The sequence below is a fragment of the Drosophila grimshawi genome, unplaced genomic scaffold, assembly GCF_018153295.1.
Source record: "Drosophila grimshawi isolate 15287-2541.00 unplaced genomic scaffold, ASM1815329v1 contig_311, whole genome shotgun sequence".
NCBI classification, from domain to species: Eukaryota; Metazoa; Arthropoda; class Insecta; order Diptera; family Drosophilidae; genus Drosophila; species Drosophila grimshawi.
Window position 1 is genome coordinate 23894891 of NW_025063098.1, and position 18077 is coordinate 23912967.

The following is an 18077-nucleotide window of genomic DNA, read 5'->3' on the forward strand; positions in this document are numbered from 1 at the left end:
AGCGCAGCTACAGCCCGTCCATTGCCAATAACTGTGAATGCTAAAGTAGATAAGCGACGCAGAAGCCGATGCTTATGGCGATGCTCCAGGCAAGTGTGTAAATATCGAGTATCGAAAGATAGAGTGAGATAGGGGGATGGCAGAGAGAGAGAGAGAGAGAGAGAGAGAGAGAGAAAGAATGACAGCAGAGCAAACAATAATTTTTATGGATTTTTTTTGAGGCATACATTCCTATAGCCAAGAAGTAGTTTGGTTTCATGCCTTTTCAAAACACAGAGTAAAAGAAAGATCTTTTTAAAATTTGGTAAATATTCCCAATTAGACTTTTTTAGCATTGCTGTCGAATAATTGCATTTTTCTTGTTGCATCGTTTCTTGTTTAGTTTTGCAGTTTGTAAATAATAATATTGATTTTATCGGCTGATGGGCTGCTAACTTATGGCTTTAATACATTTTGTATAAATTATATAAAAAATATAATCGATTATATTATTTATACTGTGATTGTTATTTCTACTGTAACTCAGTAATATATACCAAAAAAACATACATCAGTATGAGAAATGTATGTGTTTGTCTACCCGAATTTAATAAGTGCTTCGTTTTGGATTGCTTGCTGAAGTTGCTCTGCCGTTTGGCCTAGTTTCAGTGCTCGCATCAGCCATTTGAGTTTTATGCACATATGCGCATTGCTTGAAAGTTTATGAAACTTCTCTCCTCTTGGCTATCCCCTTGCCAAGCGGACTTTTGCTTGGAATGCCCGTGTCATAATCTTTGACAACTATCGGCATTCATGTGGCAAGCTAAGGGGTTGCATCTACCCCATGCTTCTGCTGACTGGACGAGAGTGCAACAGCTGCCAATTGTGGTTTCCGCAGCACTCAGTTCTCGCTCGCACTTGCAATCCACTTTGCTATTTGCTCGGCATCAGTTTGGATCGTTGTTGTTGTTTGCTTGCGTTTAATATGACCAACAGCAGCCTGGCACTGAGTTTAGAGCGGGATTGGAAGAAGGAATACATTTCTACTGCTGTTGCTTTATTTGTTTGTTGGTTTTGTGTGCTCACATTTCATTTTATGATTTCTGTCTCGTATTTCGCCTTTCTCGTATTATTGCGGTGCGCTCAAAGTTACCGACATTAAGTGAAATTGAAAACTGCTGTCAACTTTTGTCTTGTCTCAATGTTTCTGGCATGTGCACTTCTAAATAGCTCGCAATTCAACGTTTCCTTTATCCGTGCGGTCGTCTTGTCTGACTGCCAGCTTGTCATTTGGCTTATCTTTATAGTGTTGCGGTTTTTGGTCCTTTGCTTCTTGCTTTTATGAGAAATACTTAAGTTAGAGAATGTTTCGTTTTGATTGATATCCACGACATGCTGAGCAGACCGCCCACTTTGTAGCCACAAAGTGCTGCCTAATTGACATACTAGTCTTATAAAGTACATCATTTTCCAATTTATTTCTGCACTAAAGCATGTTTTGCATATTTGAAAATATTTCAATTGTTAACGATATTTAACATCACAAAGTTGGTAATGTTTTTGTTATTGCTGCTGTTGCTGTCAACAAATATATTCAGACATGTACTAAATTATTCACAGCTTATTGGCTGCAAAATGACTGCATCGAACACATTACACTTAGTTGTTGTAATCAATGTAACCACAATGTGCTCAAAATCTCACACATTCAATATAAAATCAATTAAAATGGTTGACAGGCAATATCAACGCGGCTTATTCTGGACAAAGCCTATGCTTTTAACTGCGCTCATACGCCCCGTATATGTTAACGGGCATATTGACCCAGAAAAGCGTTGGCTTTCCTTCAGTGATTGATGTGCAAACAACTTGGCCATTGATTTCAATTTTAATTGCAGCCATGTTGCCGACAATTGCGACTCAAATGCTATATAAATATTTGTCTTTTGCGATTGCTCGTGCTATAAGCTGAATTAATTTTAGGAATACCCTTCATTGCTTTGCAGTTCAACTTCAATTACTACTTTAGACATTTCATTGTCTCACAGTGTAACTTTGAAATAATTAAATCGTATTTATAAAATGTAATTTACTTAGTTTTTATGTTGGCTGTATTTAATCTAATGCAATATCTATTCCAACGTTGAGTTGACTACAACAATAAATATGGTTAATTAACTTAGCTGCTCGCCCGTGCGCTCTGCTGCATTGGATTTGTTAAAAAGCTTCGTTTAAACTACACCCTTTCTTTTAAAGTTGTGAAATGAGGGTCTGCAAGGCATTTGATTTCATTATTTAAGGGATAACGTATTGCAGATATCTGATCAACATTTACACGTACTTTAAGTCCATCAGTAAAACCGGCTGTACAAATGCTAGAAATCTCAATGTGTTGAAGGTATCAAAATGTTTTACCATATTCCAGATCACTTTATTTAAGACGAGATGCCCAACTTAAATATTTTTTTGTGTTGTGTGCACTCTGCATAGGTTTAATGAAATTACACATATAATTATATTTATACAGAAATGTATATTCAACCATTAATAGGGTAACTTCAAGTCGTGCATATTTCTCACGTGATTTCTTATTTCATTTATTTTTGCTGCTTGTACATGCAATTTTTCACATCATGCTGACTGCGTTGTTGTTTTGTGCTCTCCATGTGGTTTGGCTAGAAGCATCGCTACTGGCATATAAATGAACAAGAGGCAAGAGAATCTATATAGCATTTAGTTCACTTCCACGAGTCATTGGCAATGCAATTTTCAACATTCAACTGCCACGGAAATGGGTTCAAGGGGAATAAGGACTACAGTTCATTTCGTTTCGTTTCGTTTAATTAAAAAACCAATTTGAGCTGGGAGTGAAACTGACGGAACTGACTGAGTCAAAAATAATTCACAGTGATGAAAAGAAAAAAATTGGTATAAAAAAATAAATACAAACGATGCTAAATAAATAAAGTGTAAGCAAAAAAGCGTAAAAGTGTTTCAAAAGCCAAGCGATGAGTGGCAGCTTTGAATACATCGAAAGCTGCCATACATCAGCTGCAGCTCAAAGCGCTTTCCAGTTTTCAAGCATTTTTGTCAAGTGCGCAGTTTCCTTGAACAGAAAGGAAAACATTTTCTCAAGTGCGCTGCCCCCACTCACTCTGCCTCTTATTTGCCGGAAAGTAGGCAACTCAATTTGGTCACAACAAAATGCCGCTTAATGTTCCGTGTCCTGAGCCATTCAAACGCCGTCTCACTTGTGTATATGTGTATGTTTATGTGCAGCCACCTGTGCACACCAAGGGTGGGCCTATGGGGGGAAGGCAAGTTTTTCATCGATTTTTCTTAAACGCCAAAGTTTAGCTTCAAATAATTTCGATACACTGTGGCAAACTGCGAAACTCAGCCATGCAACAGCTACCGCCAACAACAACAAAAGCAACTGACTACAATTGCACAACAACAACACACAACAATACCAAACAACAACAATAACAACCCCCGATGTTTTGAGTACCGTTGTTTCCTCTACCCCAAAATCTACTCAAAAGCGATAAATTCCCGGCGTTTTTACGAGCTTAACTCGGAATGCAGGCGAAAAGCGAAAGAAAAAAATCATCAACAATGTGTGTGTGCTTATGAAATTAACATGCACTAAAAAAAATGAATATGTAGAAATGATTTAAAATATAAAATAAATCAAAATCTTTTGTGTGCATTTTTTTGTAAATCTTTAATAATTAAATAATGTTTTTAGAAATTGTGAACCATTTCAAATGTTTGCCTCAGTGGCCTCAACGTTTTTACAAACAATGATTTTATACAAATTTTATACAGAAATGTATATTTGATATTTATTTTCTACTATTTTTAAGACAATTCCATAAAGCATAATAATTGTATAAAATGATTGAATTTATTATTTTATTTTTAAAAACTTGACCATTTCTTAATATATATTTATATTTATATATATATTTTTTTTTGGGTTAGTATTTTGGTTGTGTACCAGTGTATAGTACACCCCACAAATGGCCAATGTTGGGGTTGTTTTTTGGTTCAACGTCTAACACAATTTGAGCACTACAAAATTGGCGGCATTTCAACGCATTTCGATGCTTGCGGCCGAATGTTTTGGGTGGTGGCATGCGGCTTGTCGCCATTCTATGCTAGCATGGTGGGTTGTGGCTGATGGGTGGCTGAAGGGTGGCTGAAGGGTGGCTGATGGGTGGCTGTTACTTAGTGTTGGTAAACGAGTGCAACTGTTTTGATTTTGCACACAAAAGGTTGCTCGCGTGCGTTTCTGCTTTTAATTTGGCAATTTGTTCCGTTTTTGCTTTTTTTTTTGGCAATGTGGACAAAATTTAATTGCGTTCATAAATTTCATGCTACATTCACATGAAATAATTCTTGTATTTTATTGTTTAGTTGGTAATATCAGGGCTAACATTAGCTTTAAAATAAATCATGGTTATTATCTGACTGACCCACTTAAGAGGTATTTAATATTTTTGCTGCAGTTTTTAAACATTATCTGCCCCAAAAAGTAGGCAGCTTTTTTCTTATAGTTCAGTCTTTTTTTTTTTTTTTGTCTCACGTGCGCGGCTGCTGGAAATTGAAAAACGTCGCCGTACGAGACACGTATTACCTCGGCACATGTGTAAATCCAATTCAAAACATGCCAACTTTTGCTACTGCAGCAATGCACACGATTTCATTTTTTTTTTTTTTTGTTATCTTTCGTTCTGTCGAAAAATACATTTAACATTTGAGATGAGCGCTGTCTGTCCGTCTGGGCTGGTGGTTTTGGTGCTGTGCACTTGTCACGTGCCCCCCCACCAAAAAAAAAAAAAACTAAACACTAAACAAACTTTACACACTGTACATTTTTCTGTTCGGCAGGGGGTTTCTGTTGTGTTTGATTTTGGTCAAAGAATTCGGCTTCAGCTGAATTCCAAAGTGCATGAAAAATATTTTGCTACAAAATGCAGCCGTCGAATTATGCAAATGAAGCAAGCGCTGCTCAAAATGTGCAAGTCATGGACTCATTTTGAATCGCAAATACATACATTAACATAAATATGAATTTATAAAATAAAAAATGCCAATGGTTGGCGGTTAGTCTACCTTCCTGCCTGTCTGCCACACAATGTTGCTTGCAATCACTGTGACAACGAAAACGACTCTTTTGTGCAGCAGGAGCCAACAATATTGCAGTGTGTTTGCTTTGTTCTTTGCCAGCTTCATTTAACTTCAAAAAGGCACAGATGAAGCATACAAAGAAAACAAAAAACAAATTTCCTTATTCCCATATAAATTAGAATGAGTGGACTTGAGCCACTTGACGGCGCAATGCCAAAAGTATCTGGGTGTGTGTGTATAAAAGGGGATGCAGAAGCGCTTCTAGGTATGCACTCCCCTGCCTTCAAAAGCAGCTAAAGTGCCATTTAGCATATTTTGGTGGCATGTTGGCTATGTGCCTGGCATGCCAGTGGCCTCTAATGGAGGCAATGTCGAAAGTCGTGGCCACAGTGCACGCGAGAACTGTGCTCTTAAGCAGATAAATGCAGTTAAGTGGAGCCGCGCGCTTTGCGAAAGATAACAAAACAGCAAAAAATACTTGGACTCCTTGTGGTGTGTAGAAATTAAATACTCTTGCAATATAATATTCTGTTCTATAATAATAAGAATATGCTCATGAAATGTTCCAACTGTGTAGAAAAACTTAAAATAGGTGATAAAATTAATATTTAAAGATATTGGAGATAATATTCTTAATGCTGCTACGTATTAGTTATTGGTTACTTTAGTGAAGAATGCTGCGATTTCTAAGTAAAATCAAGTCTGTGCGAATAGCCGATGAACTGTTAACAGCTTGCTTATATGAAGGCTTCGAAAATATAAAACGTGAGAGTAAAGGTATGAAAAGCGCATTTTAAATTCACGCCATGAGTCACCAAACGACTTAGAGAAGCATACGCAAAGACACAAACTGAGTGTTTCACACACAACCACACACACATATACACACACACATACACACACACTTGCGAGAAAACCATAAAGTGGCTGTTTCATTTTGCGTTAAAGTCCTGCGAACGCGACAAATTGCCCAAAGTGGGTGGTTGTGTGGGGGGTGGCAGGAGCGAGCTGTCATAGTAGTGAAAAACAAAGCAAATGCCCCAAGGGGGGAACCAAAAGAAATGTTAGCATCTGCATTTATGACTTTTGCGGGCAGGCTAATCTGATGCTGAGCATGTCAAGACAACCGAGCCAACCCCTCGAAGAGCCAAAACGAGACGTGGAGCTAAGGACAGCTCGAGAGCACATGGCTGTCGCTCGGCTAAAGGACACAAAAGCGACAGAAGCAAGCAGCAAACATGTAAAGATTGTAATTAACATAAAATTAATATCAACATGTTGAAGCAAGTCCTTGGCATCACAGGATATTGTGGGAGTAGGGACGCAGGCAGCCGACAGTCGACAGCCGACAGTCGACTGTCAGCCGGACTGTTGACAGAGCTCAAGACTACACAATCCCGAGTACATATGGGATATGCATACATATATGCATTTACCGTTGTTTGCTTTCCCACTGGAGGAAGAGAAGCTGCTACTGCTGTTGGTTTTATGTATCTCATCTCATTTCATCTCATCCGTTGTATCCTGGCCAACAATAAGCAACAAACTTTGCAGCTCTCTAGAGGCAGCTCTGTCGAAGGCACAAATAATTTGTTTCACTAGAGTGTCTTAAAATTGAAGTTTACACACAGGTGTGTGCCAAACTCAACCTCGAATTTACGAAAATTTGTTGCCAAATTGAAAACAGAGCTCAACTGAACATTGACATAAGGCGTATTAAACTAATGTCTTTAAATGAACTACATATAATTGAGGGAAATTCATAACGTATATATTTAAAGTACTTTACTGTAAATATTTGGTTTGGTTTTTCATTTAAGCAAATTTAACAACTAAATAAATAAATAAAATTTAAAGTGGTTTACCAAAATCGGATTACTTTAGCAATATGCATTAGCTAACCGGTGAGAGTTTAATTGCTTTCATGAAAAACAAAATGTTTTTTCAAGATTAATTTTCTCTCTTTATGTCTCTAATATCTGTTGGAGTACAGCACTTTCGACACAAGTAAGTAAAACTCAAAGGTGTTAACTCCTGGTGTGCAATTACTAATTAAATTTAATCAACGGCTTACAAAACAATTGTAAAAATGAGTAGTTACAGCTGTTAATTACACGTGTAATAACAAATTGTTTTATTTTTACATGACACGCTGCAAATGAGGGCTGAACATTTTGGCCAGCTGGCAGTTTGTTTAACAAAACGCAACATTTTGTAATAAAAGGCAAGCCACAGCCACTCATAAATGTTAACGGTTTGCGGTGTTTCGCTTTTGCTGTTATTATTGTTTTTGCTGCTGCCTGCAGCAAATCCCGGTTGGAACACGCAATATATGCGGCCTACCTGGTTGCCATTAACGGTAGCCATCTCTATAGTTTGCCTCTAATTATGCATGTTGCGGCTCAAAGGCGCAACACATAAAGCAAACGTCAGACAAAGACGACAACTGGGACTCGATGGATGTACATGTGTGTGTGCCTATTTGTGTGTGGCTGTGTATATACATCCGTTGGGCAACATTTGCTTTGCCAATACGCGACGCCTTAATTGCGCCAACTGCAACTGCAGCAGCAGCTGCACTTTCCGCATGGCTTGTTGCCCCGTCACACACAACTCTGTTGTCAGTGTGGCAACGCCTTTAGCGACTGATTTATATGTGCTTTAACGCATTTTTTAATCCACAATTTAAGTATTTATTGACAAACAAATTTCTTGAAGTAAATTAACTTGGAAGAAAAAATGTAATAAGTTGCTACGCAAATATAACTGAACAGTAAAAATAAATTAAAGCGAGTTTCAAAATTAATAATAAAACAAATTAGTCTTAAAAAATGAATATTTTCGACTAAGTATACAAAAAGTATGAGAGTTTTTTCATCATATGTTTCTTTATTTACAATGTACCTCAAGTAATAAGTGAGTTTTACGACAAATGACATTCGCAGCAATTTATATTTATGTTACCAGGGAGACATCTTTGTTGTGGCTATGTTCCTTTAATACTCCGGTAGGGGAACTTGAAAGGAGGGAGATCCAGTGGACAGCAGCGAGTATTGCTGTTGTCTTGTGCTCAAGTCGAGGTGACTTCTGTGTGGGCTCAGCTTTAAGCTGAATCGACGTAGGTTACTCCATGATTGGGCAGCCTGCGTTCAGATCTAAAGCCCAAGGGACTGCGTATTTCGTTTGTGCTAAATTTAAATTTTAGAGAAATTCAGTTATAATTAGGACGTTGATTGGATCCAATTAAAAACCAAAAGAACTTAAAATATATAAATATTTGTCGGTTAAATATGAAACATTTTTTTCACACAAGGTGACAGCATACGTCTTGACTTTAAATTTATTAAATTTGAGTTTTTATGCTGGTAAAAATATGAAGGGGCAAGTTATAGAAAACTGAAAGTGCAATTATTGCCTGAGATATATATTTACGATGTTATAGACTTGACATTGTACAAAACTTTAATTAAACTTAAGGAACTATTTGCGACAATGATGTGAAAAGAGATTGCAAGCATAAAACATATTCAGCATTTCTTGTGTGCCTTACGAATTATCTAATTTATTTTCATACCATTCTCATTGCAGCTCATATGACATCTAATCACAAGGAAACAAACACTTCCATATAGTGTAGACAAGAGCAATTTATATTCAGTGCTAAAAATGCGACAGCAATCAATGAACGCTGGGCGCTATAATGAAGCATATCAGCGAGCAAATAATATTGGGTATAACAAAACCAATCGCAATAATAACAATACATATAACAACGGGCATAACAATGAGCATCACTTAAGCAAATAGAAAATCAACGCGCAAAATCAATACAAAATCAATACAAATAGCTGTGAAATTTGCTGTCAATATTTGCTAGCAGCGGAGTCATAAGCGTGTCGAGAAAACAAACGCGTTAGAAAGGACAAACAAAGGGACAGGATAAACCAAATTCATTTCAAATGGGTGGTAAAAACGGAGCCAATACCAGTGGCGGTGCTGGCTTAGGTGGTGGCGGTGGCAGTCTCAATTCTAGCATCTGCAACTCGGTGATGACGAATGCAACCACAGCCAGCAACAGTCTCAGCCAGCAGCAGCAGCAGCTTCAGGCCAAGTATATCAAGTCGAAACGCCATCAGAGTCGTTATACCAATTTACAGCATTCTGGTCACGATTCCAGCAGCTATCTGCATCTTAATTCGCTCTGGTCGATATGGTACGGCGTACTGCTAACACTTTTCCAAGGCTACTTGGCTATGCACGGCGCCTACAGGTTCCTCGGTAAGTGAATCGCAATTGTCCACATAAGCCATTAAAAGTACACAAATTTACTAACTAAAAAAATTTTAATGTATTTTTAGTAACAATTTTGATAATTTGTATTTGTAGAAGAAGTGCACAGAAAAATTAAGAGAGAGAGAGACAGAGATATGTTGAGAAAGAGAGAAAAAGAAAGTACAAAACAGATTATTAAAAGTATAATTTTTATAATTTTCAACCGACAATCTTATTTAAATTAGCGAATCAAATCGAACCAAAGTTGATTTCCGGTTCCGGTTCTGGTTCTCAATTTCAGTCGGTTCCTCCATTTTATTCATTGTTAACCCATTTTGACAGATAAAGATTAATATTCTATATATATACTCAACTATAATTGGGAGTTTTTATTGTTAAGTTGAAATAAACAGCAGTGGATTAGATGCCTTCGAAAACATTTTATAATACAGTTGAGCAATAATTTAAATATTATTGTTGATCGATATTTACAATTATCATTTACAGGCTGTTCATTGATACCCTGGAAAATTGAGCCCGTTGCTGAACTTAATCTACAGATTGTACTCTCTGGAGTAGTATTCATTCTGCTGCCTGTATTCTTTACATCGGCGGTATTTAAGGTGAGTAACTATATTAAATTGACAACAGCTGGGTTTTTAACTCAATTTGGGCTTGCAAAATTAACTGTGCGGTCCCATGTGTTTGGGAATTAAAGCAGCAGACGCTCGATGCACGATAATGCAATTTTCGTCTGCTTGCAGCAGTCTGTGCTTTGTTTATGTACCGACTATTTTAGTGGCGTTATTTTCGTTATTAAATTCATTTGCAAACAAACACAGCATACGCTTCAGTTCCTGGCCAGTTTCTGACTCGTGCTGCGCCACAAAATGGCTGACAATGTGGAGACTTCAACACATGCACATACACACATACACACACACACACACACACACACGGGTGCACACACACACGGGTGCACACGCAATTGTATTGGTTATCCTTTCTGTTCGTGTCCCTGCTTTTATCAGCATAATAAATGCAATTATTGCTTTTTCATATCCCATCTCATTCTGACGCACAGCTCACCGTTTCTTTCTAGCTCTGTTGACTGCATGGTCTTTTTATTTATTGTCTATTTAAAGTGCATGGCAGACAATGGCGCTGGCTAAAACTCGATAGAAAACACAATAACTTGCAAACGGCTTTTTTTTACCCTATAAATATGAAAGGGGTTGATTGGGGCATGAGTTCATTTTTGCAATTGTGTGAAACAATGAGCTGTACTAAACTAGTTGGGTTTCTGAGCAAATGCAATTGGATTTAAAAGAATTAAATGCTTTGAAACTGAATATATTTATAAACCATTTTATCCTCTTTGTATGATATAAGAAAAAATAAAGAAATAAAAGCAATGATATTATCACATTATATACATAAATGTGGCATACTTTTATAGTATTTTTAAACAAAAATTTCAATAATAATCCACATAAGATTGTATTTTCTGTAGGATAATATCAAAAAGGATACATATTCATATATCTAATAGTCGATGGTACTCAACTTGAGTACTCGGCAGTACTTGGTTGCGGATCTCATGCAACATGCACCATAAAAGCCACTTAAAGCGCACCGCCAATCTTTAACTAAGAGAGAGGAAGGGGCAAAGCTGGAAGCTGCAGATATGGTACATAGTTTATGGATGTCCCGCGGGGGAAGATGAGAGCAGATTGTCCTTTTCTGCCATTTTGAGCTAGTCTGTGTTTTGTTGCATAGACAGGACACAAACAGTGTCTGGACACATTTGCAGCCTGCGGGTTTTTCACAAATAATTGGTTGGTTTTTAAGGCAACTAAAATGCTGAAGCAGGCACACTACAAAACTGAAACAGAAATAGTATTATTGAGTAGCGAGTGCACGAATAACTCTTCTACCAAAATGCGTACTTCACTTTATGTAAATAAGTGCATGGAGCACAATGCCGCATGCAGCCGGGAGTCAACCGAAAGCTGACTATCAGACAGTGCACTGCGGCAGGCACAAATCAAAAACCAGCAACAGCATCAGCTGAATGATGGAGTAGCGAGGGGCAGGACTTCATCACATGGCGGCCTTTTAATAAAGCCTGCGGCCATAGCCAATTCATTGAGTTTGTAGACTCGATTCACAAAATACTTGACCAACATTGGTCATTGACGCGTGACTATCAGAGCATTGCCAGGACACTCGGTTGCCGCCACAGGCACTGGACCTCTTTTGTCCGAATATACTCAAGCTATATTCCCAATTATTGCGATTTATAGTTTTTATGGAAGTTTTAGTTTAGTCTATGCACACACTTCAATTAGACTCATGATGTCGAGAGTCAAAGCTGCAGACACAAATTGTCTGTGTTTTTTTTTAGAGTCAAAGGCACAAACTGTATAAATAAGCTGCAAGAGCTGAATAAAAAAGAGAGAACCGGACATACCCCTCTTCTTTTTTTCCTGTCATATATCACAACTATATTAGCAGAAAGTCGAAGTTCAACTGAATGTTTAATTTGTTTTGTCAGCATAGCTAACAAACTTTAATTTGAAATAGTTTTTTCTTCTCACTTTAACATTATGTCAAACAAAACATTCTTGTTAAGAAAGAATTTATAATTATGGTTCATTGTTTATATTTACGTAGATTCTACTTGAGTATATTATAAAAAGCATATATAAATAGAATTCAATTAAATCTAGACGGATGATAAATAAAAAAAAGTACAACGCTGTAGAAAACTTTTAAATTGAAATGCAAATGGTGGCAATTGTTGGATAGCCATCGCATTTGCGTGTACTTTGAATAGTCCAGTGAGGCGTTGGCCCACTTGATCCAGTCGACAAAGTGAGAAACATTGGTATAGACACCGGGGAAAAAAAAGCGACCGCAATCCACTCCCCACGAGATGATGCCCGCCAGGGTGTCTTGGCAAACGAGTGGTCCACCCGAATCCCCTTTGCAGGCATCGATACCGCCTTGCAGCCAGCCGGCGCAGAGCTGCGATTGGGGCATGTATATATAGATGAGATTGCACATAACGTCATGCACAATCGGCACCACTGCCTGTCGAAGCTCCCTGGCATTGTTGCCCCAGCCGCTGATGAAGCACTTGGTGTTTTCGGGATATGGTTTCTCAGTCAGTGGCAATGATCGAATTGTAAGATATTGATATGGTATTAGGCTATTGAGGAACATCAGCGCTATATCGTTCTCAAGCGTCAGCGGATGAAAAAGATCATGTCCGATTATCTCTTGTACCAAATACACCTGAGTTAAGGTCTCCACCTGATCGAGCATTCTGCTACCGGCCACAACAACATAGTGCTCCGGTCCCCTATATTGGACCGGGTGCGTATCATTTCTGTAGAGCAATTGGAGAGATTTGAGTTTATTTATTAATATGCTTTTAAAAATGAGTTACGGGCGAAGCGGGCTTACGTTCCTACCATCTGGAGCCCCACTTTCTACACAGTTGTTTGGAGCAACTATGCAGCCAAAAAAAGATAGACAAATTTGGACTGTGTACAAATTTCTACAGTGAGCCAGTTAGCCTTATTAACTATACTTACATGGCAAAGCAATGGGCCGCTGTGCAAATCACACGCTGCGATATTACCGTACCACCGCAGATATGACCTAAGCCAAACTTTTCTTCATGAAAGGCTCGGATGCGTATGGAGACCATATAGGGCGCATCAGTAATATTTACCAAATAGCCGCCAACTATTTTCGCATGCGTCTCATAGGTCTCTGCACAAATAGATAGTATCAATAATAATTATCTAAAAAAAATTGTATAATCACTAATTTACCAGCAGAAGAAACTGTCAGGCACAGGAAAACAATCCTTAATACTTCACAAGATAACATTCCTTACAACTCTCGAATGAAACTAACTTAAAACCAACATGACAATTCATTGAAGTTGGGTTTTTGCAAAACTAAAAAGTGAATTCTAATTTAATTATCTAGAACTTAAAATTTTGATTTATATATTTGTAATTTGACAACAAATCAAAATAAATACTAATACAAGAAAAAATACGTTTACTAATTGAGTTGCCCATATTATAGAATAATTCTCAGTATTTTGATTACTATTTGAGCAAACGACTTTTTTTTTGTATATTAAATTTCATTTTTATTTTTAATATATATTAAGATATTTAGTTCTTAAACCAAAAATGCAATGCTTTTAAGCTGCATTTGAAAAGGAGCCCATCAGCGACTTGGCTAACTGAAAATTCATTTTTTGGATTGCTAATAAAACTAAAAGCCACAGACATTAACCACCCCACATGAGCATGATAAACATGGGGATCGTTGAATTTGGCAGGGGCTAGAGGCAGTTGCCTCATGCAGCATGGTAACTACTTCATGATGTAAATGTTCCTTCTTCTACCCCTGCTTATGGGGCAAAGGAAGAGCGTTGCCAGTCCTTTTAACTGGCCACAGGAGTTGCGGCAGTCGGCACTTTAAAATATATTATCCCGTTGGCTAAATGGGTGTCCATTTGCCGTCTTGCTCACACACACTCATACACGCGTGGTACACTTTTGCAGCTGGTGATGGTGGTGTGTGCGTCGACACTTCAAAATGCGTTTCGCTTTTTGCAAATTGCAATCATTGTTGTTGCGCTACAGCAAATGTAACGTGTCGAAACGAACGCAAACGAAACCAAAAAGAACTAAGAGTATACGCAATAATAACAACAGTGCTCTTGTCAAGAGTTCTTGACTGTCAGATACTCTGTTCCTAGTCCGAGCATAGTTTGGTAGCTATTTGTCTGGATAAATACACAAAGAAACACACAAAATCAGAACCCGCCAAATTTATTCATAAATAACTTTTCGAACTTATTGTCTAGTCTTCATAATAGTTTTCAAGCAATTACATTAGATGCCAAAAAAAGTAATTTCCAATAAATTTGTTGTCAAAATAATTAAAAGGAGTACTTATTAAATTGTGTAAACTGGCTGTGCTATCAACGATAAATAATTATAGCTCATATTGTTTTTGAGATCGGCACTCGAATTTCTGTATATTGTTTATGGATTCGGAGTTGTCTCTCTCTCTGTCTGAATTCAAAGCATGACTCAGTTTTTGTCCATTTCTATTGGTCCCAGGTTACCAAAACGAAAAGCAGAGGCAATAACACAAAGCAAAGCAAAATGCATTGCAGCACAGCAAATGTTTGCGAGCTTCCTTCTATTTGGTTTGTCTCTCCAATCTCTATCTCTCTCTCTCTCTCTCTCTCCATATCTCGCTCTCTGCTTCTCTCGATGTGATTCCATAAAGACTGCTTGTTTTTAATTTAAAAGCACAAACGCGCACATATATTTATATGCTGCACGTGATTTTTATGTGTTGCCTGCTTCACGTATTTCTGTGTAGTACATACCCTTATGTGGATCTACACAATATATATATATATATATATATATATATAAATATTTCATTTTGCCATTTGTCACGTGCATTTTTTATGTTTGAACGCGTCGTATGCGCGATATTTTGCGCATAAAAAATGCAAAAACCAAAGCAGCCGCAGCCCGCAATGACTTTTGCTTTGTTTTATAAACGCTGCAGTTTATTTCATATTTCATTCTCATTGTTTTGCACAGTTTTATTCTATATACGTATTCTATTTGTATTTTATTAATTGCACATCACAATGCGACAGTTCTGTTTCTACAAATTGTCTCCCCCCAAGAGATATTGACTGTGGCTTTTAGTGCATCCTTGCAGAAGCATTGCAATTGAATGCGACAGTTTCGAATTTCCCTTTTTCTCTGTGAAAAGCTTTCATTTTGGTATATGGATTGCTTCCTCCGTGTATGCAAACGAATTATAGTGATTATAAAATAATAAATAAAATTCATTTAAATTAATTTTGAGCTGTGAAAAAAATGTATCTTTGCTTGTGCAATTTTATCAGAAATGCATATTCACTGCACTAGCTCTATCTAACTCGGTAAGGAATTTTAAATAATTGAAACTTGCTTTTCGTTTACTCTTTAAACATGGTCTGTTTTTCTCTTCTGTGTATTAAAAATATAACGATTAAATGATATACAAAAAAACTAAGGTGCATATATTTCAAAATGCAGCTCGAAGCGTATTGAGATGTTACTGCTTTCATTTAGCATTCTTCATTGGAACGCGCTTGTGTTTTGAGTTGTAATCTGTTTTGAAAAAAACAATTCCTTTTAATTTTTTCAATTTGCGTCCATTTGACTAAGAATTTATTTATAGTCCAAAAATGCGAGTCAGACTTGTAAACAACAATCAACTTGTTATTAAATATAGTAAATTATATATACACTTTTTTAATCGGGTTAAAGAAAAGCGTCAACCTGTTATAAAATAAATATTTAAAAATATTTGCTGAGTGCTCCTAGAGCTTTGTATTCTTTCCATTCTTTACAATGCAAAAAACATTTCTTTTATTTTTCCTTTTTTTTCAATAAAACATTCCTTACAAGTTCCCAAAAAAGTTAACTCGTTCTTCAACATAGGACAGCCACTGAAGAAAAACTTTTCAACTATTCAAATCTACAGCTGATGGCAACTAAAAGTTGAGCTCAAACTTTGTCAAAAGTCAGCTGGATCAGGTGCATGCCACAGATTTGCAAAATTGCATCATGTCATAGAAAATTTAACTGCTTCAACTTACGTATATTGTAATGAAACATTTCGTATCTATGATTGACAGGTTGGCAACTTGGCAAACGATGGCATCAAATTGGCAACTGGAGCCAGAGAACGACGCTGCACCCTGGCACCGCACGACGGCCTGGAGGAGGAGGCACGCGGCGGCACTTTGCGCGCCCTTTGGACACATGGAGGGCCCACCGCTGCTTTTGTGCATATCCTTATTGCGCTGTGTTTGCTGCTACCGCGACTTCTGCTGGAGGCGCGCATCATCGAGAATGGACTATTGCCGAAAGGTGAGTGCGTAATTAAGTGGAGTGCAGTGCGAATGATGTGAGTGCTGACAATGTAAATGTAGCTGTTGGCGACTGTCAACAGTTGCAGCTGCAGCGGCAGCGGTAGTCATGAAAAATTTGCGGCGGCGGAAAGTTGTCGCAACGCCATTTTTATATTTTCTTTTATGACGTGACATTTTTTGTGTTTATTGTTGTGCTTTTATTACCCAATTGCATTTCAATTTCGCACTTCCGCCGTGCCACAGAAGATATTTTGTTGCAGCTATCTGCCACTATCTGTTTTTATTGTTAAGCATACATACATGCAACAATGCCACTTGATAAATGCCGGATTAAAATTCCGCTGGCATCGCAAATTGGTGATAATTTCATTGCAACTGCAATGACCACAGTGCTGACCAATGTGCACTTTAATTAAATTATTTTGCCCCCTATAATTTCGTCACTGGCATAATTGGCCGTTAGACAATAATCAAATGGTTGACTTCAAAGCAATTTGGACAACATTTACAGAAACGTTAGCACATAAAACTATTTTGGCCGAGTTTCTAATATCTGCATGCTTAACAAAGTGAACTTATGGGAATAGCATTGAGACACAGTATGTATGTGTGTGTCTGTGTGTGCATATAAGCAAGTCAGGTCACTTCAAAGCAATGGCAATCGCTGGGGAAATCCGTTTACAAAACATATGCATGAGTCGCTGACTGCCGCTCACAGAGGCAAACGAAAACATAGCCAAACAAGCCAAATATGGCCATGCACACAGGCTAACTAACAACCACAGGAGTAAACATGGAGATACTGAGAAACAAACTAACACAAACACAAACACACAACCACACACAAACGTTGACAAGCAACACGGTGATAGTACCGCCCATTATGGGGAGCAATAGGCCATGTTATTAACAGTGCGCGGGCAGGATACAAACTAACCAACGAACCGGACCAAAACTGTGCAAATGTTGGCTCAATGAGCTGGCGCAGAAACAGAGGCAGGACAGTCAGGACAGTCAGGACTATGGCAGGCCTCTGTTTGTTCATCACTGCATGTGTTTGGGTGGATGTGCTTATATGTGTGTTTATTTGCCAGTGTCTAAGTGTACAGTTAAGCCGCCGAGTTGCGCTGGGACCATTTTTAGCACAGTAAACTAATGCCACAGTAAATAGCCAGAAAAAGAATTAAATGAAAAAAAAAAAAAATCAACAACAAAACCAGAAAAGCAAACACCAGAGCACAAAGTTAAGTAACGTAAAATGAAAAGCAAAAAAAAGTTTGTCCTCAAATACTCTGATAATTCTTTGGAATACTTAATGGCCAATTTCGCACATTGCCGCAATGTGCATGTGGCAATATAAGACATTAAAGTTGGGCATATAAAAAAGCAGCACAGAATATGAATAATAATACTGCTCCGTGTTAAACTTTTTAAATTAGCAAAATATTAAAAAATGTAAACGGCTCGATGGTGTACTATCGATACTTTTATACTTTTGGATATACTAATGGAGATTTTTGTAGTGCTATGGATCAACACTTTACAGAAAATATCGAAAGTATTCCTTCAACAACTAAAGATCTTTCTTATTTGAGTCATTTCCAATATTTCCAACTGTGCTCAAATATCTTCGGAAACTGAGCTGCAACAACTTGAAAAAAGTTAATTGTATTAATGGCCAGCGACAAGCAAATCAAAATTAACG

The 18077-nt window shown here is 37.6% G+C and overlaps 2 protein-coding genes across 2 annotated transcripts in view; one reads left to right on the forward strand and one right to left on the reverse strand.

Annotated features, from left to right (window-relative positions):
* Positions 1-18077, forward strand: part of LOC6568202 (protein tincar) — a 68298-nt gene that overhangs the window by 36977 nt on the left and 13244 nt on the right. Inside the window, exons 4-6 of the mRNA XM_043214771.1 lie at positions 8704-9393; positions 9895-10010; positions 16136-16370. Of these exons, the coding sequence (XP_043070706.1) occupies positions 9075-9393; positions 9895-10010; positions 16136-16370 (670 nt within the window). The 5' untranslated portion in view covers positions 8704-9074. The remainder of the gene's footprint in view (positions 1-8703; positions 9394-9894; positions 10011-16135; positions 16371-18077) is intronic.
* LOC6568203 (trypsin eta) lies at positions 12036-13492 on the reverse strand. Its single transcript, XM_001994601.2, has 3 exons — positions 13233-13492; positions 12990-13170; positions 12036-12781 (listed from the first exon to the last, which is right to left on the reverse strand). The coding sequence occupies exons 1-3, from the start codon at positions 13288-13290 to the stop codon at positions 12106-12108; spliced, it is 915 nt and encodes a 304-aa protein (XP_001994637.1). The 5' UTR covers positions 13291-13492; the 3' UTR covers positions 12036-12105.

Coding starts and splice junctions, on each gene's coding strand:
- LOC6568203 (XM_001994601.2), bottom strand. CDS start 13,290: ATGTTATCTTGTGAAGTATTAAGGATTGTTTTCCTGTGCCTGACAGTT. Junction 13,171..13,232: donor CCTGACAGTTTCTTCTGCTG/GTAAATTAGTGA, acceptor CTATTTGTGCAG/AGACCTATGAGACGCATGCG. Junction 12,782..12,989: donor GCGGCCCATTGCTTTGCCAT/GTAAGTATAGTT, acceptor ATTGCTCTACAG/AAATGATACGCACCCGGTCC.